Source organism: Parus major, chromosome Z (assembly GCF_001522545.3).
Source record: "Parus major isolate Abel chromosome Z, Parus_major1.1, whole genome shotgun sequence".
Taxonomy (NCBI): Eukaryota; Metazoa; Chordata; class Aves; order Passeriformes; family Paridae; genus Parus; species Parus major.
The window spans coordinates 21,600,136-21,625,414 of NC_031799.1; the positions used below are offsets into that span (position 1 = coordinate 21,600,136).

Below are 25,279 nucleotides of genomic sequence, written 5' to 3' on the forward strand. Positions count from 1 at the left end.
GCCGCCAAATAGTCGCCAAGTTGAAAGGGGACCACGGGCAGTGTTAAGTACGCCCCATCCTCGGGGAGGATGGTTTCCAGGAGGCTGCTGAGGCTTTCGCCAAGGAAAATGTGTCTGCCACACCCGGAGCCGCAGCCAGAGCCCTCCAAGGTACCGTCTGCGGCCTCCTTGTGCTGTGTGCCCCTTCCCCAGCCCAGTGCTTGGCTGCTGCTGCGGTAGAGGCGTGCCTTACTTGACCCCTGAAATAGGGGCCATGAGCCCCTGCAGTGTTCCACACTGGTCTATGGAGGGAAGGGTTGTCTGCAGTGATTTTCTGTATTCCCTTGTAGTAAGAGCATCAGCCTCCAAACCCCATGGAAATATGTGAATGTGATCTGGCAGAAGACACATACAGTGTCAGGCTTTTTCTGATGTCTTGCTTGAGTCTGAAGACCCAGACATGGAAGACTGTAATGACCCAAATCTGTACAGCAACTATGTGAAGGACATCTACAACTATCTGATACCTGGAGGTTGGTAGGCATCTAATGAAATTAGCAGTAAACCTGTCCTTGTAGGCTTGCCTTGGAGTTGGTATTCACTTTCACTGGTGATTTCTCCAGAGGTATTAGTAAGCTTCCCTCAACTTTAAAATACAGGATTGAACTCAGTTGATAATATGAAGAGATGCTAGTTGTTAGACAAATCAAGTACTAATACTAGTACTACGTTCTTTGTAGCCCAGGTCTAGTGAGCAAGGGAACCTTGCTCCTTGTGGTTTGCACCCATGGTACATGTTTGTACCAAACTCCCAGATGAGGCCAGGAGAAGAGGAAATGGCCACAAGCTGTGCTGGGTGAGGTTTAGGTTGGAGATCAGGAAGAATTTCTTTACTTAAAGAGTGGTCAGACACTGGAATGGTCTGCCCAGGGAAGTGGTAAAGTCACTCTCCAGAAGTTCAAGAAGTGACTGGATGTGTCAGTTGACAAGGGGCTTTTACCCTAGGCTAAAGCATGGATGCTGGACATTCCCTTAACAATACAGATATACAGATAACCAACAAAGGACATTCGATTCTCATTTGTGTGTACTCTTGGCTATGAACAGAATAATACAATAATACAAAGCTCTTGGCTATGAACAGAATTGATGTATCAAAACTGCTTATTCCTCTCCCTGGTTTGAACTCAAGGCCTATATATTACACCCCTGAAGGTGCCAATGTAGGACAGAGGATGTGTAGCTATTCTGTGTCAGTGGGTATGAACATCCTGCCATATAACAAACCTTACAATGACTACCTTGAAAACCTATGTTCTGAATCAAGTCATTTAGATAAATCTCTACTGCTGCTTTCTACAGGACAATGCTGTTCCCAAGGTAAAGTTGCAGCTGGATGGTGTCGTAGCTATGTACATTGCCAGCAAATATGAAGACATTCTTCACCCATATATTGGAGACTAGCTGTGTATCTACACTTGCTCAAAGGTTCATATTCACCAGATGGAGATCCTGAAAGCCCTGGACTTCTCTCTGGGTTGCCTTCTCCCTCTGTGCTGCCTAAGAGCTTCAAAGATTGTAAAAGTGTTGAGAATAGGTGTTACTGCAAATTGAATCTGGAAAAGGCAGTATTTAACTATGGCAACTTGTTAAAATGTCTCAAAATCTTTCAGTACTGCAATTGAGCCTGGCTGAGATCTGTCTCCCATGTAGGATTTACTTTTATCTGTTCCTGTGACATGAGCCTATCTTGCCAAAATTCAGTGTTAAAATGCCTGCCTGATTGTGAGGAGCCAATTTAGTTTTGATTTGCCTCAACAGTGGTTGTCAGAGGCATGTGGAGGAGGGGTGCACATGTGCCACGTGTAGAAGGCAACTAGAAGAAGCCTTGTCTCTGGGAGGATTTTGCCTGAACACCTCACATGGGAGAGTCAATAGGAGACTCTAAACTCCCCATAGGGGCTTCTCCAAGCAGATGGTGAATTGGAGGAGCCAAGGGCATAAAAAGTAACTGCCTCACAAACACTGAGGGCTTTTTGAAACTTGCTCTTTGGGCGTAGGTTTTTAGCTTGGGAATTCTTTGAGGCTATGCTTTTGCTTTTGAGGCTTAGTGATTTGAGGGACTTTCTGAATCTTACGTTTTTGCTTTGGTTCCAGGCTGCTGAGGTCTTCTTATTGTACTGGCCCTAGCCTGTTTTTGTCTTTTTTTTTTTTTTTTTTTTTTTTTTTTTTATCAGAATGAGCTAGGTTGTAAAAGACCTTTGAGATTAACAAGTCCAACCTGTGACCTAACCTAACACCTCCTCATCAACCAAACCATGGCACTGAGTGCCATGTCCAATGTTTTTTTAAACACACCCAGGGATGTTGACTCCACCACCTCTCTGGGTGGACAATTCCAGTGCCCAATCACTCTTCCAGTGAAGAATTATTTTCTGACATCCAATCTAAACTTCCGCTGGTGTATGGATGCTAACTATGAAGCAGGCAGCACAGTGCCTGTGGAATAGCAGGCCACATAACTTTCTCATTCTTGCCTGAGAAAGCGGCCTGGGAAATCATAAGGAGGAACTAAAACAAACCTCAGAGACAGAAAACAGCCTTGCAGGTGCTGTTTGTCAGTTTCTTGTTTTCTTGCAAGAGAAGGTCAAGGGGTGGTGTACCCCACTGCCCAGTGATGGTGATGTGCTAGTTAACTAACCAATAAGAGTTTTACCTTTCTGTACTTTCACATATCAGTCTATAAAAGAAGATCTGAGGTAATAAACCTACAGGAAGAACTCTCCTGTTCAACTCACAAGAGAGTCTGTGTCATTCTTCTCGCTGTTCCCAATAGAGCGACACTGGTGCAGCTTAAAGTTGTGTCTTCTTGCTCTGTCAATGGTTGCCTGGGAGAAGAAACTGACTCCCACCTGACTACAGCCAGGTAGTTGTAGAGAGTGATAAGGTTTCCCCCGAGCTTCCTTTTTTCCAGGCTAAACAACCCAGCTCCCTCAGCTGTTCTTCACAGGGCTTGTGTTCCAAGCCCTTCATCAGCCTTGTTGACCTTCTCCGGATGTGTTCATCAACGGCCTTCGTAAACTGAGGGGCCTGGAACTGGACACAGTACTCAATGTGCAGATGTTCAGTTGGCTGTCAAGCAGTATCCCCAGGTCACTGTCTACCTGGCCACTGTCCAGCCACACTGTCCCCAGCCTGTAGCACTGCAGGGGATTGCTGTAGCCAAAGTGTAAGACTTGTCACTTGGTCTTGTTAAACTTCATGCTGTTGGACTTGGTGCATTGATCCAGCCTGTCCAAGTGCCTTCCAGTGCCCTCCTACCTTCCAACAGATTGACACATGCTCCCAGCTTGGTGTCATCTGCAAATTTACTGATGGTGGACTCAATCCCCTCATCCAGATCATCAGTGAAGATACTGAACAGGACTGACCCCAGCTTCCCGGGGGACACTGCTAGTGACTGGAAACCCACTGGGTGCAGCAACGTTCACCACCACTCTCTGGGCCCGGCCATCCAGCTAGTTCCTAACCCAGCACAGAGTGCTCCTGTCCGAGCTGTGGGCTGCCAGCTGCTCCAGGAGTGTGCTGTGGGAGACAGTGGCAAAGGCAGACAACATCCACAGCCTTTCCTGCATCTACCAGGTGGGTCACATCATAAAACTATGGTATTAATCAGGTTGGTCAAACGCAACCTGCCCCTCCTAAACCCATGCTGGCTGGGTCTGATACCTTGGTCATCCTCTAGGTGCTGTGTGGTGGCACTGAGAATCATCTGTTCCATAATCTTGCCAGGCACTGAGGTCAGGCTGACTGGCCTATAATTACCAGGATCCTCTTTCCCATTCTTTTTGTGAGTGAGCATCACATTGGCCAGCTTCCAGTCATCTAGAATCTCTCTGGTGAGCCAGGACTGTTCGTAAATGATGGAGAATGGCTTCACAAGCACATGTGCCAGCTCCCTCATCACCCTGGGATGGATTTCATAGATTTAAGAGGACCTCAGTGGCTCAGCAGGTCTCTGCTTCCTTCTGTATTTCCGGCTGTTTTGCTTCCTGACACCATCTACCAGTGCAGGAGAACAGTTGTCCTGAGGACAGCCTGTCTTTCTGTTGAAAACTGAGGCAAAGAAGGTGTTAAGCATCTCTGCCTTTTCCTCATCTTTAGTTACTAAATTCCCTTCTGCATCTAATAGAGAATGGAGGTTATCCTTGCTCTCCTTTTGCCATTAATGCATTTATAGAAATATTTTTTATTCTCCTTTACAGAAGTGGTCAGACTGAGTTTTAACTGGACTTTTGCCTCTAGTTTTTTTCTTACATGACCTAGCAACTCCCTTAAGCATTTACTGAGATACCTGACTCATCTTTCAAGGGTGATATACCCTGTTTTTTTCTCAGCTCCTTCATTACCTCCTTGCCCACCCAGGCCAGTCGTTTTCCTCATCATTTTCCTTTTGGCCCCTTGTGACAGTTTGTTCCTGTGCCTTCAATGATTTCTGTTACACCTATCCTTCCTGGACTCCTTTGTTTCTAGGGCTTCCAAGGTACTCTCTACATAAGTCTCTCGAATGGGCCAAAGGCTGCCCTCCTATGGAAGTCTTACTGATGCCCCTCCTAGTTTCACCAAAATTGAAAACTATAATTTCATGATCACTGTGACCCAGATGGCCTCCAACCACCACATCTCCCACCAGCCCATGTCTGTTTGCAAACAGCAGGTGTAGCATAGTCCCTCCCCTGGTAGGCTCACTCACCAGCTGTAACAAGAAGTTGTCCTCTATACACTCTTAAATACCTCCTAGACTGCCTCTTCTCTACTGTGTTGAGTTCCCAGGAGATAGCTGGCAGGTTAGTCACCTACAAGAACAAGGACTGGTGATCTGAAAACATTGTCCAGCTGCTTGTAGAATAAGTTATCTACCTCTTCATCCTGGTTGGGTGACCTATAACAGACTGCCAGTAGGATGTCAGCCATGTTGGCCTTCCCCTGATTCTCTGCCCTGGCCCCAGACTGCCTTTTGGCTCTCCTGTCCTCACTGGCTCTTGCTTGCCCTCGCATCTGTCCTACCTCCCTGTGTCCCTGTCTAAGCCACCTGCATCCAACCCTGCCTCCCTCTGAGCCAGCCCACTGCTATGATCCTCACTGGGACCCTGTCCAGGCTCCTGGACCCCCTGCCCAACCACCTCTCACCTCGTATATAGTATAGTATATTATTGTTGTACATACCTCCCCACCAGCCCCAGTACTTATCCCCACCTTTTCCCTACCCTGATAGGCAGAAAGACAAAACACATTTCAGAGGCTCCAAATCCCGGGGGCCCAAGGCCCCTATCCTGTTTTGGTTCCTCCTGGGAGCCAAAGTTGAAACAAGCTCTTTGGGACACGTTTTCAAAAACAAAGTTTAGGTCCTATCTTAGAGCAGGGGGTGGAAGAAGATTCAGAAAGAGTTGAACAGGTGGGAATTACTTCATCATTTGTGCTTCTAATTAAGAATTCTTGTCAATTATGCTGATTTTCTAAACTTATAAAACTGTATTCACCCCATGTGGGGTGAGCATTTTCCCATATCTGCCCCTAAAGGCCTCAAATAAAGACCTTATATTATCTCCTATACTAATATTGCCTCAAAAGTGTGCCGTTTCATTTCTAGGTCTCACCACAACTGCCAACACCAAGATAAGCACCACTGAACAGTTGTGCTCTCCTATTATATGGGATCTGGCTATACATTTTTAACTCTTATCTGAACTTAAGAAGAATGCTCCTCACTCTATAAGCAAAGTGCCTTATTTGTATTAAACTTAGTAAAGCTGTTATCATTTTTTGTTTCGTTGGGTTTTCTGGTGGGGAAGGCTGCACAGTTACCTTCTTCCTACAGCTAAGGCATCTCCCTGGAGCCTGTGACCAGTGCTGAGAGCTTGGGTGAGCTCTGGGGCCACTCAGGTGCTGTGGCTGGTCACGCAGGGCGGTGTATGGACAGGAGCATTGGCATGAGCTCTGCCAGTTTGGTGGTGGAATGTCTGCCAGATTCGATTTGGGGGCAGCAGGGAAAACAGCTGTGTGAGGTGGATGATCTCTTAGCCTGGTGGCAGAGCTCAAAGAGGAAAAAGAAAGTGCTGAGGACTCTAGGAGATAGGAGCTGAACTCTACACTCCCTTACACAATTACAGGGGCTGCTAAAGGTAGTCAGATATTGGAACAAGCTGATCAGAGTTGTGCAGGAGTCACCATCCCTGGGCATATTAAAAAAAATATGTGTGACTATGGCACTTGAGGTCACAGTTTAATGATGAAGAGGATCAGTGTGCTGTGTTGACAGCTGCACTTGGTCTTAAGCCCAAGTAAGTCTGGTTCTATGCAGCAGCTTTCTTCACTTAGTGGGTTTTCCTTTTGCAGTTTATTTTTCACTTCCGTTAGTAGCTTTCACCTATTATTTCTATTTCCACGCGAACACTAGGTCAGAGGGAAGGATTATTGCGCTTCACTTACCCCCTCCCAATATCTCTTTTCTCCCTCTCCAGTACTGCTGCAGGGCCGCTGAGGGCTGTGCCCGCCCGCCCCGCCGCTGTCCTGCGCAGGCGCGGAGCGCGCGGTGCGCACGGACCGCCGGGAGCCGCGCGGTTTGAATATGAGGCGATGGCGGCGCTGACCCAGCACCCGGCTCCGTCCCTGTCCCTGTCCCTGACCCCGACCCAGGACTCGACCCCGACCCAGGACTCGACCCCGACCCAGGACCCGGCCTCGACCCAGGACCCGGCCCCGGTGAGGGCTCCGGCCCCGGCGAGGGCCCAGGACGGCGACGTGCGTGTCCCCAGTCTGTTCTGGTTAGTGCCGGCGGGACGGGACGGGGTACAGCCCGGGGGTGCAGTGAAGGGATGCGCAGCCTCTGACCGTTGCCGCTTTATTCCCGCCGCAGCCTGAGGGACCGAATGAAGGAGCAGCTCATGGAGTACAACACGGCTGTTCTTGCCGGTAAGTATATCCCTTCTCGCAGTGGAATGTTGCACTAACAAAGAATGCCATGTGTCATATATATATATATATATAAATCTTTAATTATTTATCAAAAGTCCTTCTTACGATAATGATTTTTTTCCCCCCTGGCTGTACGTTTTAACTCATTTTCTAGTCAGCTTTTGAGACGTATTAGAATGATTACATGAGCAGTTGCTCATGTAATCATTCTTTCACTTCTTTTCTGTGTTTGAACTTTAGACTCCTCTGACATGTAGTGATGGTTCTCAGAAATACGGTCCCTTGCCAAAAGTCTTGCCAAAAGTGTTTGGAAGCAATACTGATTTAAGATGTTTCCATTACCTGTAGAGTCACAAGGTGATTTGGACTGGAAGGACGTTAAGAACATCTGGTTTCATACCCCCACTATGTACAGCCACACCTTCAACTAGACCATCTTGCTCAGAGCCCTATCCAACCTGACAGCCTGATCTTGAACACATCCAGGGGTGAGGCATCCACAGCTTCTCTGTACCAGTGCCTCACCACTCCATAGTATACCTAATCTAAACCTACCCGCTTTCAAGTACAAGCCATTCCCCCTTGTCCTGTCACTACATACCCTAAAAGTAAAACATTCTTATCCAGCTCTTTCATAAGCTCCATTCAGGGACTGGAAGGACTCAGCAAGGTCACTATGCAACCTTATCCAAGCTGAACAACCACTCTCTCAGCCTTTTCCTCATAAGAGAGGTATTCCAGCCCTCTGATCATCTTCATTCCTCTCCTCTGGACCTGCTCTGACATATCCATGTCCTTCTTATGTTGGGAATCCCAGGCCTGGATGCAGCACAGCAGGTGGGGTCTGCCAAGAGCAGAGTAGAGGGGCAGAATCACCTCCCTTGACATGCTGGCCACATTTCTAATACAGCCCAGGATGCAGTTGGGTACATGCTCTTCCACTGAACCATCCAGTGGCATATATAGAGCAATGTCTTGAACCAGCTCTAACTCATCTAAAAAGTGCTAAATTAAAATATTTTAAAGCCTAATTATTTCTCTGATACAGCTGATTGATAGCATAGTCTTATTAACAGTAAAGGATAATAAAGCTTGGAGGTAGAAGTATGAAATAACTTGTTCACACAAAAACTACTAATACTTTATGCTCTACGGATTGTATTTAAAAGTCTGTGTTGTACTTGTTTTAGCAACGTTCTCTTTTGCAGGTCAGGAAAATTTCCATGATCATTTAATTGAAGAAAAATTTATCCAGAGGTAAGTCACTGGATAACTTCAAAACTCTCTGTTATTCCTTGTTAGTGAATTGCTGGATTAACAATCAGTACTTTGGAGAAGATTGGTGAAAATAATGAAAATTTAGAGAAAACGTGGGGGAGAAATGCTTTATTCATTCTCCCAATATACTTCTGTATCTAAAGTGGCTTTTAAATTTTCAGTCTTTTATGCGATGGCTAGAATTCACTAATATAGTTCCACATGCTAAATTGCTCCCAGCCCTAATAATTTGTGGCTCACATGAAAAATTCTTACAATAGATATGTAGAAAGCAAGTTAAAATGTGACACTACTTTTAAACTCTGTTTTCTTCACATTCAGGTTGTCTGTCATTGCTTTTTGTCTTTCAGTTCCACACAAGAATTGGAAAGAGATATAGAGGAAGTAAAGGTCTCTTTCCAGAACAAGACATTGGCCTTGCAAAGGTAGAATTTTCTTCACCCTTTATTTGGAGGTTTCCTCACTGTGTGCATACATAGATGCATATATAGATACGTTTGATTAAAACAGTATTTTAAAGTGATACGGGAGATTGGGAAGATTTTACCATTGCACGACAGGAATGCAGATGGATATGCTGTAAAACAAAATAAAATTTGTAAAACAAAACAAAGCCCACCAAAACTAAAAACTTACCAGTTGAAATGTGTAAACCTGAAAGTTCCTTTATAGTTGGGAAAGAGTGACTGTACAGATCAGTAAGCGTATTTATTGGCAGTATTTTCTAAATCCCTATGAAAATATGTAAGATGATAATGTTAGACATCCCATGTGTTTCATGGCTGTTTATTTGAATTCACACCTTTGCTCAGCTTCCTTTCTGCAGCATCTGGGATTAATAGTGTCCAGATATGTTGGTCAAGAGAAAAAGGAGTTGTCACAAGTAATTATTGATACTTCTTTCCTGTTCTGAGAGTTAAGTCCCATTATTTAAGAAGTGTGATATTTAAGAGGTATGAAGTATTTTGTTTATACAATTCTGATCTGAAAGTGGACAAAGGTGGAATTCTGGAAATTATCTTTTTCTATTGTTTAAATATCTGCTTCTCTCTGTTTTCTGCTTCTCATAGTTTCTTATGAGTTCTCATCAGTCATATGCTATTTCTTACAATATGCAGGGTCCAAATTATGGATGCCCTGAGAAACAAACTGAAACAAGATGATGTGAGCTCACGGTAAGGTGTTCTTGGAGTTCAAATGTCTAGAAAGGAATAGACTTTGCACAGTTTCTTTCTAGATTATTTAATTTTACCTCCTGTAAAAGCAAGCTTTCTTTTCCTAGATTTGACAGAGTGTTATACTATCTACCTTCTGGCTAGAATTAGCATGATCAGGCCTCATACGCCCATGGTAGATTTGCAGTTGAGCTCTGAATTTACCCACCTTTGATTACAGAGATCGTAACTCTTGATTCACTGGTGAAAACTGCTTTGTAGCCAAGAGAGCTTTTTGTCTTTGGTGCCTGAATTACCTGCATTTATAATAGCTGAACACATATTACTGGCTTGTAATAGGGCCTTTCCTCTGCTTTGCTGCCTTTACTAATTAACTATTTAGGAGCAAAATGTCTTTGAAAAAGAACTGAAAGCATAAAGCATTTAAAAGTAGCTTTAATTTCCTACCCATTATTAATGTGTGGATGAATATAAAGTAATATGAGAAATTTAATTTCTGTCAGAAATACAACTAAGAGATTGCATCTCCATGATTTAGGGACTTCAATTCATAGCCATTTTCAGATAGCTAGGCTTTCTTGATACCTTTCAAACTCTGTGAAGTAAAATGTTGACAGTCTTAAATGAAATCTTAGGGAAACTGAGAGGGAAATAAGGGAGCTCTTTAGCCTCTACAACGGTACTGAGTATATTAACTGTAAAAAGAAGTGATATTGTAAGTGTAAGTGTAAAAAGAAGTGATACATAATATTATTTTGCTGTTAGGAGAAGTGAGAAATTCTTTATTTAAACTAAATAAAGTTGATTTAAAAATTTATTATATTGAATTGTATTAGCAGTGTTAAAGTATGCAACTGTTTCCTTCCTTAGTCTGATCCTGGAAACAATGAAACACATAGTATTGCTCAGCCAGACAATAATTGAATATCAGCAGGTAAGTGGCAGTTGTAGCTTCTGTTATTGTTGTGCTGGTCAATCAACCTCATCATGGGCAGGAGCTCACTTGGGAAGCAACAGGACTGCACAAGTTACTCCCGGGTGTGAGTGACTTGGTGACATGGGTGCAGTTCCTACTGCTGTCAAAATTATTGAAAGGATTACCTAAAGTGAGCATGTAAGTAAGTCTGTTTTAGAGTTGCCCATAGCTGTTTTTGTGGATTGAATTAGCATCTTTCATATATTTGAAGACAAAGAGTTTAGAAAATACTTTTTTTTCTTTCAGCAAGCACGTCAGAAGGAAGAGCAGTTGATTGACATTAAAAGGAAAAGACTCTGTAAGTGTGTTATCTGTATTGACTTTGGTTTGTATTTTAATATAGAGTTCATATTTTGAAATTGTTCTTGTAGCAATATCAATTTAAATGGGAAGTAACAAAACACAGTTATAAGACTTGCTGAAAGAATAGAAAGTACTGTAGAGATGAGCTGGTGTGTTCTCTACTTGAACATGAGACTGACATGTTGAAGTGAGAGATGCAAGGCAGCACTCAAAAACAATGTGGCAGCATTTTATTATTTCATGTAACAACCTCAGAAAGTTACACATTGTTTAGTAATTTAAACCAGCCCTACAGAACCTAAAAGACACGTTTTTTGTCATGCTGCACATTTGTGAGGTGTTTGCAGAGTACAGAGGGGATTTAGTTATAAAGAAGTGTATGTATATTGGTATTCAGTAGTCTCATTAGAGTGGGTCAAATTTAGATGTGACATCAATATTCAGAACTTTATATGGTAAATGTGTTCTTTAATGCTCTTTCATGACCAGGTTTGCCACCAATTTCAACAGCTATTGTTTGATTCATGCATAGGGAGTTGAGTATATGTTGACAGTAATGAACAAACACAATGTTTGTTCACATGGCGAAAAATGAACATACTTGATATCTTTGCAAATAAAGGGAGGAATGCTCTGCCAGCATTCTTTCCACATATGAACTGCCCCTAAACACTATTAATCAGTCTAGTTTTTAGCCAGGTTTCCTATAAAAATAGTAATATTCACTGGTCATGTCCCTATGCTCCTTGTATGACTTTGGAATTTGGTTTCAGTGAAATCTGGAAAAGGAGTAAGGGTCTTTAAGAGGTATAAAAAACACCTATAAAAGTTGTGGCACTCAAAGACAGGGCATGAGACAGAGGTGCAAATTAGTCCCTGTGTGAGGGAAATTCAGGCAGCATACGACTTACTGTCTGTTTTGCTGTTGGCCAGGGAGCCAATTGATGTAGTTTGATACAAGGTAGCCACAGCATATGTTGCCTCTTTCATAAAAGAAATATCTTGAGGTATATTGGAGGGAAGAACTGGAATGTAAAATTAGGATTATTGCAGTGGAAGTGCTTTAGGTGGCTGTGAAGAAAAAGATCTTCGGTTCTACTGTGCACCTAACTACTTAATGCTTAATTTTCCTAATAATGCAACAGCACTAAAAAAAGATGGAGGACAGAAACTACAGCAAATTCAGACCATGATGAAAAGGCAAAAGGAGAAACAAGCGAGTATGAATGCCACTGAAACAGAGAAGATGCTTCATAAATTAAAAAAAGAAAGAGAGATTACTGCAATAATTCAAAACGTGTTCCAGGTAATGTTGTATGGCTTTTAGAACCAAGTTCACAATTTTTCATTACACTCAAGATGTATGGCAAATATAACTTAACAACACATAACTGTGTTTCCTAAAACATTTAACAGTGGTAATGGAAGAACTGTGTGTAAAAGGAAGACTTCTATTGCTTTAAAGGCTAAGACCATGCAGTTGTCACAAGCATCTTTGCATTAATTTTTTGCAGGGTTTAGAGACACTCTATCAATCTGTATTTGTTTCCTTAAAGGTACAAAAATAATGCATCTTTCTTGAAGAATGTCACAGTAATGGGTGTATTTCCTTTTACTCTGAATCACCTCTGTACCCTGCCAAATCAGTTTCCCCATCTAATGGTTAGAAGAAATAAATAGGTGTTAATCCCATGTTACCAGTGAGCCTCCATCTGCCCCTTCTGACCACATGCCTTCTGTTTGTGTCACCCCCTACAGCCCTGTGAAGCCTTGGCCTGGAGCCACAGCTAGTCTCCAAATTCTTTCAGCAGCCTTTGCCCTTTTGGTTATTCATGTGTCATGGGCTGATAACTAACTGATAACATGGTCACCTGGAGTGTGGAGTCATGCAAAGTGAGGAAGAAAACCTCACAGTTTGGGTTAGGGTGGAAGGGTCTCAGGCTGCATAGAAGTGTCAAGGACAAAAAGAGTGTTCTGGCTTTTTGCTCTGCATGCTATGGCTGCTACAATTTTGCATTGATAATGTTGTTGCATTTCAAATTGAGAATGAGAAATTTCATGTTTTACTGGGATTTAGATTAGAGTCTAAAACTATCTCCTGGTTTTGTATTCTGAAAATTTTCTGAGCCCTAACTAGAGCAAATCCTCTGGTTAAATTTATATTCCCATTTTCAATCCAGAATGGCAGGATGAGAATATTAAGTGTGCTATTTTATGTTTGAAGCAAACTTTTTTTCATATCATTAAAAACGTTCTCTAGGTTTCTGTGTTTAAAATAGAGGTAGTATGCAAGCCCCTCTAGGAAATCAAAAAGCATGGATTTGGGGTTGGTTTTGTCTATGTATCAACAATAGGATCTGAATCAATACTTCCCTTTCTCCTTTTTCACCCCATCCTGCCTACCTCAAAGGCTTGTGCATTTCAAGGGCTTTCAAATAAAAAATTAAAAAGCAGACTTTTTTTGAGATATTTTGCTAGGAATTGTCCTTTGCAAGAGCTTGTTTTAACCTGTAAATCTTTCTCATTTATAGAGCGTCATCATTGGAAGCAGAGTTAACTGGGCAGAAGATCCGTCTTTAAAGGCAATTGTTCTACAGCTTGAAAATAATGTCTATCTTCAGTGAGTCAGGAAGTGGATGCACTGGTGTTTATTTTATACACAGTGCGCATTTTAACTAAATTTGAGAGATTATATGTATCTCAAAAACAATTTTATTTTAAAATGAATTTTAAAATTTGATCTTTCTGAAAGGTGTTCTTGCTAGAGAATTAGAATGTGTCCAAGCAATTCTTTGAAATAAAATTTATCTTCTGGTGGACAGCAAACGTTTGAAGAGGCAATAGAGCTGAAATGAAACTAACTGAAGACTCACTTCTCAAGCTGTCCTGTCTCAAGCACTCATTTTCCTCTGAAAAGCAGCAATAATTCAAGAAAAGTTCAAGGTTTCATGTAGAAGTGGACTTTGAAACAGAGACTTTGCTGTACCCCTTTCCTGAGGACCAGCAGGCTGTGGAGCTCAAACAGGATGCTTGACCCTGCTCTGTCCCAGTCAAAAGCTCAATCTGGAATATTTATTCACAAGTCTGGATTTGAGATTATTTTTGTTATTAAGGCATTTCTGTATTATTTTAAACACCAGAAATTTTATGCTTTTTTTAGCAGTGATTCTTGTCTCTAGAGGTGACTGCATACTGTCAGCTGTGCAGCTAAGCAGTGTTTTAATTGCATCTTCACTAGCATTTGGGCTTTATTTTGTTGGTGGTGTTTGATGTTTGAAAGAAATTGACTCCTGGAGTGTCGTACATTTTGGGTGTTGAGTGTTCCTTGTTATGTTGGCGTGCAACATCACTTTAAACTTAGTGAGTGTTCCCTAGCTATTTTTTTTAATGTGGTCGCTTTTAACTAATATAAAAATAAAACGCTGATTTTCCTGAAAATACTTTATTTGGTTTGGAGGTTTTTTTAATTCCTGATACAGTGGTTCGTTTGGCAGGCCGTGCCACTGCTCCGGGCCCCGCCCACAGGCGGGGAGGCCCCGCCCACGGCGGCGCTCGTGGTTGTGGGCGGAGCCCGGAGCTGCCCCTCAGGCTCGTCACCATGGGCAGCAAGATGGCGGCCGCCACCAGGGCGGTGCAGGTAAGAGCGGCCCCGGGACGGCGGTGTCTGAAACAGCCAGAGCCCTGGCTGGCGAGCGGGGCTCGCTTCTGCCGCCGCCGCCGAGCAGCAGGTCTGAGGCGGCCGCGGCTTGAGAACACGCCGCCGGGGGGCCGGTGTCCTTGGGGAGAGCCGTGCAGTGGTGCGCACACGGTGTCGCAGGTGCTTGGTGCTGTGATAGCAGCGGGCGCGGAGCTAGCTGGCAGCACCTTCCTAAGATTTTTCTCTCCAAGGTGCAAGTGCTTTGTACAAGCAGAGCAGAGCTCGCGATTCCATGCTAATGCGCTGCGGAACCACGGCGTTGTTTGGATTTGAAGGGACCTTAAAGGTCACCTAGTTACAGCACCCCCCGCCGTGGGCAGGGACACCTTCATCAGTACAGGTTGCTCAAAGCCCCGTCAAACTTGGCCTTAGACAATTCCAGGGATGGGACAGCCACAGATGCTCTGGGCAACTTGTGCCAGTGCTTCACCACCCTCAAAATAAAGAATTTCTTGATCCAAACCTGCCTTCTTTGGGTTGTAAGGTCTCCTCAGAGCCTTCTTCAGGCTGAGCAACCCCAGCTCTCTCAGCCTGTCCTCACAGGAGAGGTGCTTCAGCCCTCTGATCATTCTAATGGCCTGCTCTGGACTCAGTCCAGCACGTCCAAGTTTTATTGCTTTGGGGACCCCAGAGCTGGCCACAGCACTCTGGATGGGTTCTCACCAGAGCGGATTGCATTGTGGCTGTATTCACTCAATGGCAGTGGCTGTTTCTGCACGCACACACAGATGAGAATAGGAAGACAAAGCCCGTACCTGCTCCGGACATCAGGGTGCAGGACTACTTTTTAAAGTAAAATTCTTCGTGGGGTAAACTTAGAACTTCAAGAAGGAGTAAGTGTATCAGAGTAGTGGTGCAGAGGGGAGCTGTTGAGAGTGGTTCGTGGATACATTGTACATTACACTTTATTATTAATGGTAATCTGTGTCTGTTTCTCTCACTACCTGATCTCCTCCTAGGTAGTCAAGCCACATACCCCATTGATAAAGTTCCCAGACAGAAAAAGTGGTCCCAGACCTAAAAGTAAGTATTTTGGGTATGGATACAGCTTGTGCCACATTTCTTTACATGAACTCTTTATTTAAGAACCAGGACCAAATTTCTCACTTTCAGCTATACAACTGGACTGAGTTGGAGTGGGGTTTTTGAAACATGCTTGATTTAGTTTAAAGGCAATTCTTGAACTTTGTTCACAACTTCTTTTCTGTACAACTGTGTGTAGACACATAATGCATGTATGTCTGCATTTTTTTCTCAAGAAAGACTCACAAAGATTTCAAAGCAAAGTGTTTGCTTTCTACTTTATATAAAGTCACATTTTCCCAAATACTAATATTTACTGAAATGACAGTGCCCAAGTCAGTTTGAAGCAGCTTCTGCTATTCAGTGATATTTGCATAAATGATGTTGCATTTTCCTAATTTTTTTCTTGGTTGAAGCATGTGATGTATTTTCTGCTGTATTTTCAAAACATTATTATAGCTGGGAGATCTAGCCCTCTGTACATTTTAAGAAGTATTTTCTTGTGTTATTAATTAATGCTGAGGAAAAAAAAATATTTCATTGCAATCTTTGATATTAGCTTTTATAAGTATGTTGATATTTATGGTATTCCCAATACTATTATGTTTAAACAACAGATTTATATTAGCAATATGTTGGTTTAGAAGTCCATTTGGGTCAAAAAGCATCTGAAAGAAAGATAGGAGTTGTCTTTAAAATCTGTGTTATTCTCACTTCTTTAGAAATTATACTGTGCCTAGTTATTTGCCACAGGATTATCAAGCCTGCAGGTTAGCTTTAAGTTTAGTTTAACATTTGAAAGCCTCCACAGTGCATATAAATGCCTCTTCTGACTTACCTGTGAACTCTTCATGAACTATTTTCTGCAATAACTTCCTGTCAAAATTCTGTACATTTTGCACAGTTCAGCCAAATCCACCACCTCTCATGCCAGTGAACTACTTTGTCAAAAAGCTTTTTCTCAAAAGCTTGAAAATGTGTTTCTAACCTCTATTTTATCTCTATATCAGAAGATTCTTGTGACTATATCTTTTAAATACATTAGACTTTTCTACCTTCATCAGGATCAGTCATCTTGTTAGTAAACTGCAACCCACTTTGTCTTGGTTGAATGCTGTAGCAAAAACTGCATTTCACTGTACCAGACTGTTGCTCCTACATAGCTAAATGGCTGCTTAGAGCAACTAAGGATGTGAAAGGTCAGTCATATTCTATTGGGCCTATTACTACTACAACATTATGGTCTCAAATATGGAAAGGAAAGATGTAGAGGAGACTGTAATAGAACTAAAGCAGCAGCAGTAAAATTTCTGATTACTGCACTCCTTATGTTTTTAATTGGCTAATGATTCTACTCCAACTACACTTCTGACTGAAACACACAGTAGAAGAAAATCCTTGATAAATTTCTAGACTTTTTTATGGTGGATGAAACAAACTTGGAGAAACTGCTTTTTTTTGGGGGGGTTGTTCTTTGGTTTTGGTTTTGTTGTTTTTGTTGTTTTGTTTGGTTTTTTTTGTATGTAAGATGTATTATTTCTTGAAACAAAAATACTTTGCCCCCTGTTCACAATATGTTGCTACTGATGGGCTCACTTCTGCCTTGCTCTGTTTCGTATCTTCTGTTTTTTCTGGAACACCTTGGGATTTTCAGACCCAGTCTTATGACTGACAGCTTCTGAATATGTCTTTCAATGGTGACTTGTTCACAGTGCTGCAGGTGTTTGATTGTTTGTCCCAATCCTGCAACTACATCAAACTCATTAAGGGAAAAACTGGCTTCCTCTCCTTTGTGGTCCTTGTTCTTCCTGGAGCCAGGAAGGACAAAGGCAGGCAAAACTGTGGTGTTGTAGCTGCTTAGCTGCTTTCATGCAGTTTTCATGCTGCTTCTTTTATAGTTATATAGAGCCTCTGTGCAGCTGTTAGATGTTGCACTTGTCTTGCTCATTTTTCTGGAGCACTGGGAAGGACTTCCGTGGAAGCATTCTATTTTGTCAGGTGTTTTACCCTTATATAACACAGAATCACTAGGTTGAAGAGACCTTCAAGATCACTGAGTCAAACCCATGCCCTAACACCTTAACTAAACCATGGCAACGAGAGCCACATCCAATCATTTTTTAAACACATCTAGGGATGGTGACTCCACCACCACCCCAGGCAGACAATTCCAGTACTTCATCACTCTTTCCATATAAAACTTATTCCTAATATCTGACTTGTATTTCCCCTGGTGCAGCTTAAGACTGTCCTCTCATTCTGTCAGTTGCTACCTGGTGAAAGAGACACCCCCACCTGACTACAACCACCTTTCAGGAAGTTGTAGAGAGTGATAATAGATAGATCCCTCCTCCAAGTCTACTTTTCTCCAGGCTAAACAGCCTTCAGCCATTCCTCACAGGGTTTGTGTTCCCAGCCCCTCACCAGCCTCGTTGCCTCCTCTGAACACACTCAAGCGTCTCAATGTCCTTCCTGAACTGAGGGCCCAGAACTGGACACAGCACTCCAGGTGTGGCCTCACCAGTGCCCAGTACAGGGGTAGAATGACCCCCCTGCTCCTGCTGGCCACACTATTCCAGGGGCCATTTGGCTTCTCGGCCACCTGGGCACACTGCTGGCTCATGTTCAGCCACTGTCACCAGTACTCCTAGGTCCCTTTCTGCCTGGGCACTGTCCAGCCACACTGTCCCCAGCTTATAACACTGAAGAGGGTTTTTGTGGCTAAAACGCAGGACTCAGCACTTGGACCTATTAAACTTCATCCCACTGGACTCTGCCCATCCTTCCAACCATTCCAGGTCTCTCTGCAGAGCCCTCCTCCCTTCCAACAGATCAACACATACTCCCAGCTTAGTGTCATCTGCAAATTTACTAATGAAAGACTCAATACTCTCTGTCAATAAAAATATTGAACAGGACTGGCCCCAGCACAGACCCGTGAGGGACACCACTGGTCACTGGCCCCCAGCTGGGTGCAGCACCGTTCACCACCACTCCCTGGGCCATCCAGCCAGTTCCTAACCCAGCACAGAGTGCTCCTGTCCAAGCTGTGGGCTGCCAGCTGTTCCAGGAGTGTGCTGTGGGAGACAGTGTCAAAGGCCTTGCTGAAGTCCAAATAGACACATCCACAGCCTTCCTGCATCCACCACGTGGGTCACCTGGTCATAGAAGGAGACCAGCTTAGTCAAACACAATCTGCCCCTCCATGCTGGCTGGGTCTGATCCCGTGGCCATCCCATTTATACTGACACTCAGTATAAACTGTTCCATCACCTTACTGGGTACTTAGGTCAGGCTGAGTAGCCTGTAATTACCAAGATCCTCATTCCCACTCTTTTTGTGAATGAGCATCACATTGGCTAGCTTCCAGTCATCTGGAACCTCACCAGTGAGCCAGGTTGGTAAATGATGGAGAGCAGGTTTTCAAGCTCATCTGCCAGGTCTCTCATCACCCTGGGATGGATCCCATCCCATATATAGGACTGAGTGCTGAAATTAACATACTGCTGTGATCTCTGTCCTGCCCAGCGGGCAATTGCATATTTCCATTGTAAAATTAGCCATGGTGGGACAGACCTAAGGTTCAAAATGCTGACTGTAATGACATTGCCCTATTGTCATCTCTTCTTTCTGCACAATCAAGGCAACTTCTCTAATGTGAATTCCTTAAACTTAGCTCCTGATCCTCACCTGTGAAGAACTACATGTACTCACCAGTCTTTGCATTTCATTAACATTAACATTGATTGCTGATGCCTGATACTTAGTGGTCCTTCTGCACATCATTAACAAAATGGGATAGGATGCCATTTTGTAATATTAAAAATGGGTACAGCACTGCGTTGCATGTTGCAGCCTATTGTGAGCTTTATCTTTCTATAAGCCTCTAGATCTTTTTCACTTGTCTCTTTTCAGTTGCAGCAAACAAAAAGCATCATCTCAGTTATCTTTCTACATAATAGCCCACACACAAACTTTTACGTAACTTTATGCTTTTTCTCCAAGTACAGCTTCCCAGTGAAAAAGCCGTTGTTAAGAATATATGCTGATACATCTTATTTCTACATGAGTGTTTCTGCCATTCAAACTACTGTCAGAATTTTTAGATTCTGCACTTGATACGTTTAACAATAAAAGCAGGTTCTGATAAGTGGAGTGACTTAATTCTTTTACATTTTTGGTTAATGAATAAGGTTTTAAGCAAAAGTAGATTATATTAGCTGCTTATTGATTTTATAGACTAGTAATATTTCTGTAAATGGTGTTGACATCTGGGTTTCAGTACAGGAATCTCTACAAGCAAGCATGCCATCTCTCCTTGCTTCAAAAGCACAAGAATCTGTAGGAGGCATATCACCAGCCTTTCAAAATATTTCACCTGTTAGTAGAGTACAAGGTGCACCAGATACTTCTGAATTAACAAGAGCCTTACCTCAGAAATACAGAAGGAAACAAATGTCAGATGAAGAGATTGAATATATTCAAGTAAGTTTTCTTCTTTAGCTTATTTCTACATCTTCCGGCATGGTATTATATAGTAATTCTTTGTAAGAGTGTGCCCTGGGCTTTCATTGTTTTCATACGCAATACCCAATGTATTCTTAATGGAGAGGGTACCCACCTCTCATGGTATAGTAGCTTGAGTAGAGAGATTTGGACTTAGAACAGATGTTCAGGTAAGCTTGTAATAGTCACAACCTGCATTAATTGCCACCACTACCTGTTTTATAACAGTTGTTTAATGGGTACTTTGGCTGTGCTGGGCAGGGGTGCAGAAGTCTGTTCTTAGACCAGGAAAGGCTATTACCAGGTGATCAAGGTCCAAAATATTTCTCAAACTAGTTTTGTAAGTTATTTATTAGCAAATTAACTCTTGTATTTCTAGTAGAAACATTTTATTGATATAAATATTTTCTGCAATAATATATAAATATGACATTGTACATGAAAGGCAAGAAAAAGCTGCTTCTGTTCTGTAAAAATTATCAGTTGTAAAAAGTAATGATTCAAAAGGGAGAATGCACAAAAAGCAAGGAACTGGTGAGGTGATTGTGAGTTTGAAATGAAAAGATGCTTGCAAAGCTTTGTTAAATGGTAAAGACATGTATAGCGTAACTATATTAGTAGAGGAAATCAGTTTTCCTTCATGTGTGCCAGTAGGCTGCATCTATGTAGTAGAAATAAAATCAGTTATTTCCTATAGTAATACACTTCCTGACTTTTTGCTTAAGTTTGTTTAACAGTGCGCTAAGTTGTAAAATAATTTCATTGGAAAAATAATGAACTGAAGAACTTTATCATTTCTCATTAAGATTGTAATGACTCCTCTTGGCATTGTTTTTACTTCGCACTTTGGAATGTAGGCAGTGAAAGTTATTTTAAAACTTGTGTCCGTTAGCATTGTGTTTGTCAGATATTTTTAAGGTTAAGAGTCAGGTTTCTTCAGAGAAAGAGACATGGAAGCAGCTATAACTGTAGGTAGCATGTGTTAATTTTTTTGTATTTTCCCTTGAAAAAATTGTAGCCATGACTGGTAGATGCTGATATTTGACACTCTGTGTCTGTTCTTATATAGGTAGAAAAGTCAACATTTAAATCAGAAATTAAAAACTGTAACTATGTCTCTTAGTCTATAACAGTGCAGAAGATAATTTGATCTCAGTTTTACGTTCTATTAGTGGAATATATTTAACTGTATGCTTTTTTTTTACAGCGTGGAGGTCCAGAATAAATGTAGAAGATAGTTTCTTGGCCACTATTGGAAGAATGAGGTATTCTATTCACAATAAAGGCATTTCCTTAATATTAAAAATTATTGTATACTAATAGCTTTAATAAAATCCCATGTGATGGGTGAGAAGATCAACACAACACACAAGATACTGTTTTGTGACCGAGAAGGATTTTATGTTGATGGCTAATAGCTATTGAATATATATGATGTCTGCACTATTAAAGTATTTTTCTAATTAGCCATTTGAAAAATCAACAATCTAACAGAGTCTCTTTTTTTTCCACTGGTTGAGGTCACAAAATCACAGCATTGTTGATTTTTAAGGGTCAGGTTGGAAGGAGCCACGGTGAGTCATGTGGTCCAGCCTTCCTGCTCCAGCAGGATTGTCCCAGAGCACACAGCACAGGATTGTGTCCAGATGGTGCTTGTGTATCTCCAGTGAGGGAGACTCCACAGCCTCTCTGGGCAATCTGTTCCAGTGCACAGTCACCTGCATGGTAAAGAAATTCCTCCTCATGGTCAGGTGGAACTTCCTGGGCATCTGTGTCTGCCCATTGCCTCTTGTTCTATCGCTTAGCACCACCAAGAAGAGCCTGGTCCGTCTTCTTGGCAATTTCCCTTCAAGTACTGATACATGTTAATGTAGTCCCCTCTCAGATCTATCTCCTTGAGGCTGAACAGCCCCAGTTGCCCCTGCCTTTTCTTATAAGAGGGATGCTCCAGACCCCTCATAAAATTTGTTGCCCTCTGCTGGACCCACTCCAGGAGCTCCACATCTCGATTGTCCTGAGAAGCCCAGAACTGGACAAAGCATTGCAGGTGAGGCTTGGATGCTCCTATATACTCCAGGATGGAGTAGAGGGGAAGGATCACCTCCCTCCACCTGCTGGCAATGCTCTTCATAATGCCTCCCAGAATACTATTTGCCTTCTTGGCCACCAGGACACACTGCTGGCTCATGGACACCAGGAACCCCAGGTCCTTCTCCTCCAAACTACTCCCCAGCAGGTCAGCTCAAGGCTATGTTGGTGCCTGGGATTGTTCCTTCCCAGGAGCATGACCCTGCTTTTGCCTTTGCTGAATATCAGATGGTTCTTCTCTGCCCATCTCTCCACCCTGCTGAGGTCCTTCTGAAGGGCTGCACAGCACTCCGGGGTATCAGCTCCTCTTCACAGCTTTGTGTCCTCTGAATTTGCTGAGCAGGCATTTGCCCCATCATCCAAGTCATGGATGAACAAGTTAAACATTACAGTGTTGAACCTTGAGGGACATCACTAGGGACAGGCTTCCAACTAGACCATGTGCCACTGATTTTGACCCTCTGGGATGTGTTGTTCAGCCAGTTCTCAATCCACCTCACTGTCCACTCATCCAGCCCACATCCCTGAGTTTGTCTATCAGGATGTTGTTAAGAGACAGTGTTGAAATCCTTACTGACATCAAGTAGACAATATCCAACTGCTTTCCCCTTACCTATCCAGGTAGTTGTTTCCTTGTAGAAGGCAATCAGGTTGCTCAAGCAAGACTTAGATTTAGTGAAGCCATGCTACTATTCCTGATCACCTCCATGTCATCCACATAGACAGAGATGGCCTCCAGTGTGAGGCACACCACCACTTTTCCAGGGATTGAGGTAACTGACTCACTTAGGTGTCTCACTGGGAATGATTTTACAGGCAGGAGAGACACTGAAATGCTCTCAGGGATGATGACTGTTCTTCACAGCCATTATGCAGCTTCATTGATTTTACAGATTAATTTATTAAATAACAGCAAAGCTTGGGAATGTAGGGAAAATAATTTTCAAGTGAGAATTTCTCCAGTATTTACTTGTAGGTAATTGTTCATAATGAAGAAAGTATAGAAGTATAATTAAGAATTTCCAGTAGAACCTAACTAAATGCCCGAGAGCACCCTTTCTAGAGAATATTATTTTTTTTATTAAGAAAACAATCTCTCTAAGCAGATCGTATACAGAAATTTCCCCTGCTGTCAGACGTGGTCATCCGGGTCAAAATAGAAGCAGCTTCTGGGACAACTGTTGACAGTTGCAGCAGACAGGCGCGGTGAGAACCCCGCCACACACCTGAACCGAGGGCCGATCCTATTGGAATGGCGCGTGCGCCTCGCCGAGGGCAGCTGCGCGCGCATGGGCCGGGCCGGGCCGGAAGCGGCGGGGCTGGGAGATTAAAGCGCCGAGCAGGGCTGCTGCTGCTCCCGGCTGTCTCCGCCGCTGCCGCCCCACGTCCCGCCCGCTATGGATGCGCGGGCCCGTGCCAAGCGCTACGAGAAGTTGGACTTCCTTGGGGAGGGGCAGGTGAGCGACGGCGGCGGGGGCCGCCCGCGGCCCTGGGGCTGCAGTAGCCCGGCTGGCCCGACCCGTGTCGCCGCCCGCCCCCGGCAGGAGGGGGACGCGGGGGAGGCCGGGCAGTGCCCACCCCGGGCCTAAGCGGGGCTTGGCGGCTTCTTCCTGGCGCAGTCTGTCAGGCGCCGCTCACGACAGCATCTCTCTCTGTCCTAGTTTGCTACCGTGTATAAAGCCAAGGACAAGACGAATAACCGCATCGTGGCTATTAAGAAGGTAAGTGTCAGAATGGCTTCCCAGTGTGTCACCAAGTGTCTGGTTGCTCTTGACCCTACCCAACGACTTTTTTTTTTTCACCGACTTGATGGTAAATGGCATAATAGGCATTTTTGTTTCTAGAGAAATTTGTTTAGATGCTCTGGTTAACCTGTTTGTAATGCCCACCCACCGCTGAAGAGGGAGTGGCTTTGCTACGTTTCTGAGTTTCTGAAGGGTTGTATGGTCTGTGACTTGAATTTCTGGTTATTTGTTAGGTTTATTCAACAAACAAACCAACACACACACATTTCCAAACTGCAGACTTTACTGTACTTTGATAGTGTTTTGGTATTTTTTTTTTTTTTTTATTTTAAATCTTTCCTGCTTCTGTGCCCAATTTTCTTCAGTCCAGAATGTTGTCCTCTATTAAGTTCCTTAAAATTTATGGAAGCATAGAATATGCTGAGTTTACATCAACGTCATCAAGTCCAACTCTCATTCCTGTGCAGGACAATGCAAGAATCATGCTGTATGTCTGAGATAATAGTCCAAACACCTCACGGCTTGGTGCCATGGCCACTACCCTGGAAAGCCTGTCCCAGTGCCCAGCCCCTCTGGATGAAGAATCTTTTCCTAATATCCAACCTAAACCTCCCCTGAATCAGTGCTGTTACCTCAAGTCCTGTAATTTTCAGACAGATGGTTGCCAGAATAATTGAATTAGCAAAACCTTGTTTCCTGTAGCTTTGTCTATTGAGTTTGGCATCTCATGTTGATAATAAATAATTATTGATTTCTAATAAATACTGAAGTGGCAAGCAGCATCTCTGTATTCTTTCTATGTCACCTGACCCTGCTTCCGTTGGTCATATACCTTTGTTTTTTACCTTATATTCAAGAGGACATCCCTCCTCAGACAAGTTGGTCTTCTGCCTCATCTGCTTGACTTGTGACATGGGAATCTTATGCCCTTAGGAGGTGATGCATCAGGGCAGCACCTGCAAAAATGTTTTCCCAGGGGACTTCACTTAATAATTCCCTGAGCAGCCTGAAGTCTGCTCTCCTCACATCCAAGGTTGAAGTTTTACTGGTACTTTCCCTACTGTCAACAGTGATTTTAAACTCAATGGCTTTGTGATTACTGTGGCCAAGATGGCCCAAATTTCCACTTCACTCATGAGATTCTCTCTACTGACAAGCAGCAGATCAAAGATGGCATGTTTTTGAGTTGGCTCCCTTAGGACCTTTTCCACAAAGTTGTCAAGGTTTTTAGGAATCTTCTGGCCCAGGCTGTAGTGTTATGTGATACTTCCAGTTGATTTTTGCCAAGTTGAAGTCCACCGTAAGGACAGGGCAGTTGATTTAGAAGCGTCCCTTATTTTCTTAGAGAAGAATTCACTGGTATCATTGTCCTCACTGGGAGGTCTCTAGCAGACTCCCACAATGATATTCACATTATTTGTCTCTTATTCCTATTCATAGGCTCTCAACTGCACCATTGCCAGCTGTGAATTTGTACATTCCAGCCATTCCATTACATATGATGCCACCCCCCTGCCTCTTCTGTCCTGTGCAC

The 25,279-nt window shown here is 43.1% G+C and overlaps 3 protein-coding genes across 3 annotated transcripts in view; all 3 read left to right on the plus strand.

The window, feature by feature from the left end:
- The first annotated feature begins 6,658 nt into the window (after positions 1-6,658).
- Positions 6,659-14,126, plus strand: CENPH (centromere protein H). Its single transcript, XM_015652108.2, has 9 exons — positions 6,659-6,803; positions 6,896-6,951; positions 8,163-8,211; positions 8,583-8,657; positions 9,351-9,407; positions 10,278-10,341; positions 10,630-10,681; positions 11,832-11,992; positions 13,218-14,126. Exons 2-9 carry the CDS (start codon positions 6,909-6,911, stop codon positions 13,308-13,310), a joined length of 594 nt encoding a protein of 197 aa, XP_015507594.1. The 5' UTR covers positions 6,659-6,803; positions 6,896-6,908; the 3' UTR covers positions 13,311-14,126.
- An 88-nt stretch (positions 14,127-14,214) lies between these two features.
- MRPS36 (mitochondrial ribosomal protein S36) lies at positions 14,215-21,403 on the plus strand. Its single transcript, XM_015652700.2, has 4 exons — positions 14,215-14,323; positions 15,343-15,406; positions 19,689-19,891; positions 21,120-21,403. Exons 1-4 carry the CDS (start codon positions 14,285-14,287, stop codon positions 21,135-21,137), a joined length of 324 nt encoding a protein of 107 aa, XP_015508186.1. The 5' UTR covers positions 14,215-14,284; the 3' UTR covers positions 21,138-21,403.
- Positions 21,404-23,044: 1,641 nt separating this feature from the next.
- Positions 23,045-25,279, plus strand: part of CDK7 (cyclin dependent kinase 7) — a 22,210-nt gene continuing 19,975 nt past the window's right edge. The window contains exons 1-2 of the mRNA XM_015652699.3: positions 23,045-23,457; positions 23,662-23,721. Of these exons, the coding sequence (XP_015508185.1) occupies positions 23,398-23,457; positions 23,662-23,721 (120 nt within the window). The 5' untranslated portion in view covers positions 23,045-23,397. The remainder of the gene's footprint in view (positions 23,458-23,661; positions 23,722-25,279) is intronic.

What these genes read in the sequence shown, in the direction of transcription:
- CENPH (XM_015652108.2), top strand. Translation starts at nt 6,909, where the DNA reads ATGAAGGAGCAGCTCATGGAGTACAACACGGCTGTTCTTGCCG. An exon ending in AAGACATTGGCCTTGCAAAG is followed by an intron (nt 8,658 to 9,350) that starts GTAGAATTTTCT and finishes TACAATATGCAG; the next exon opens with GGTCCAAATTATGGATGCCC. An exon ending in CATTAAAAGGAAAAGACTCT is followed by an intron (nt 10,682 to 11,831) that starts GTAAGTGTGTTA and finishes ATAATGCAACAG; the next exon opens with CACTAAAAAAAGATGGAGGA.
- MRPS36 (XM_015652700.2), top strand. Translation starts at nt 14,285, where the DNA reads ATGGGCAGCAAGATGGCGGCCGCCACCAGGGCGGTGCAG. An exon ending in CCGCCACCAGGGCGGTGCAG is followed by an intron (nt 14,324 to 15,342) that starts GTAAGAGCGGCC and finishes ATCTCCTCCTAG; the next exon opens with GTAGTCAAGCCACATACCCC. An exon ending in AAGTGGTCCCAGACCTAAAA is followed by an intron (nt 15,407 to 19,688) that starts GTAAGTATTTTG and finishes TCTGGGTTTCAG; the next exon opens with TACAGGAATCTCTACAAGCA.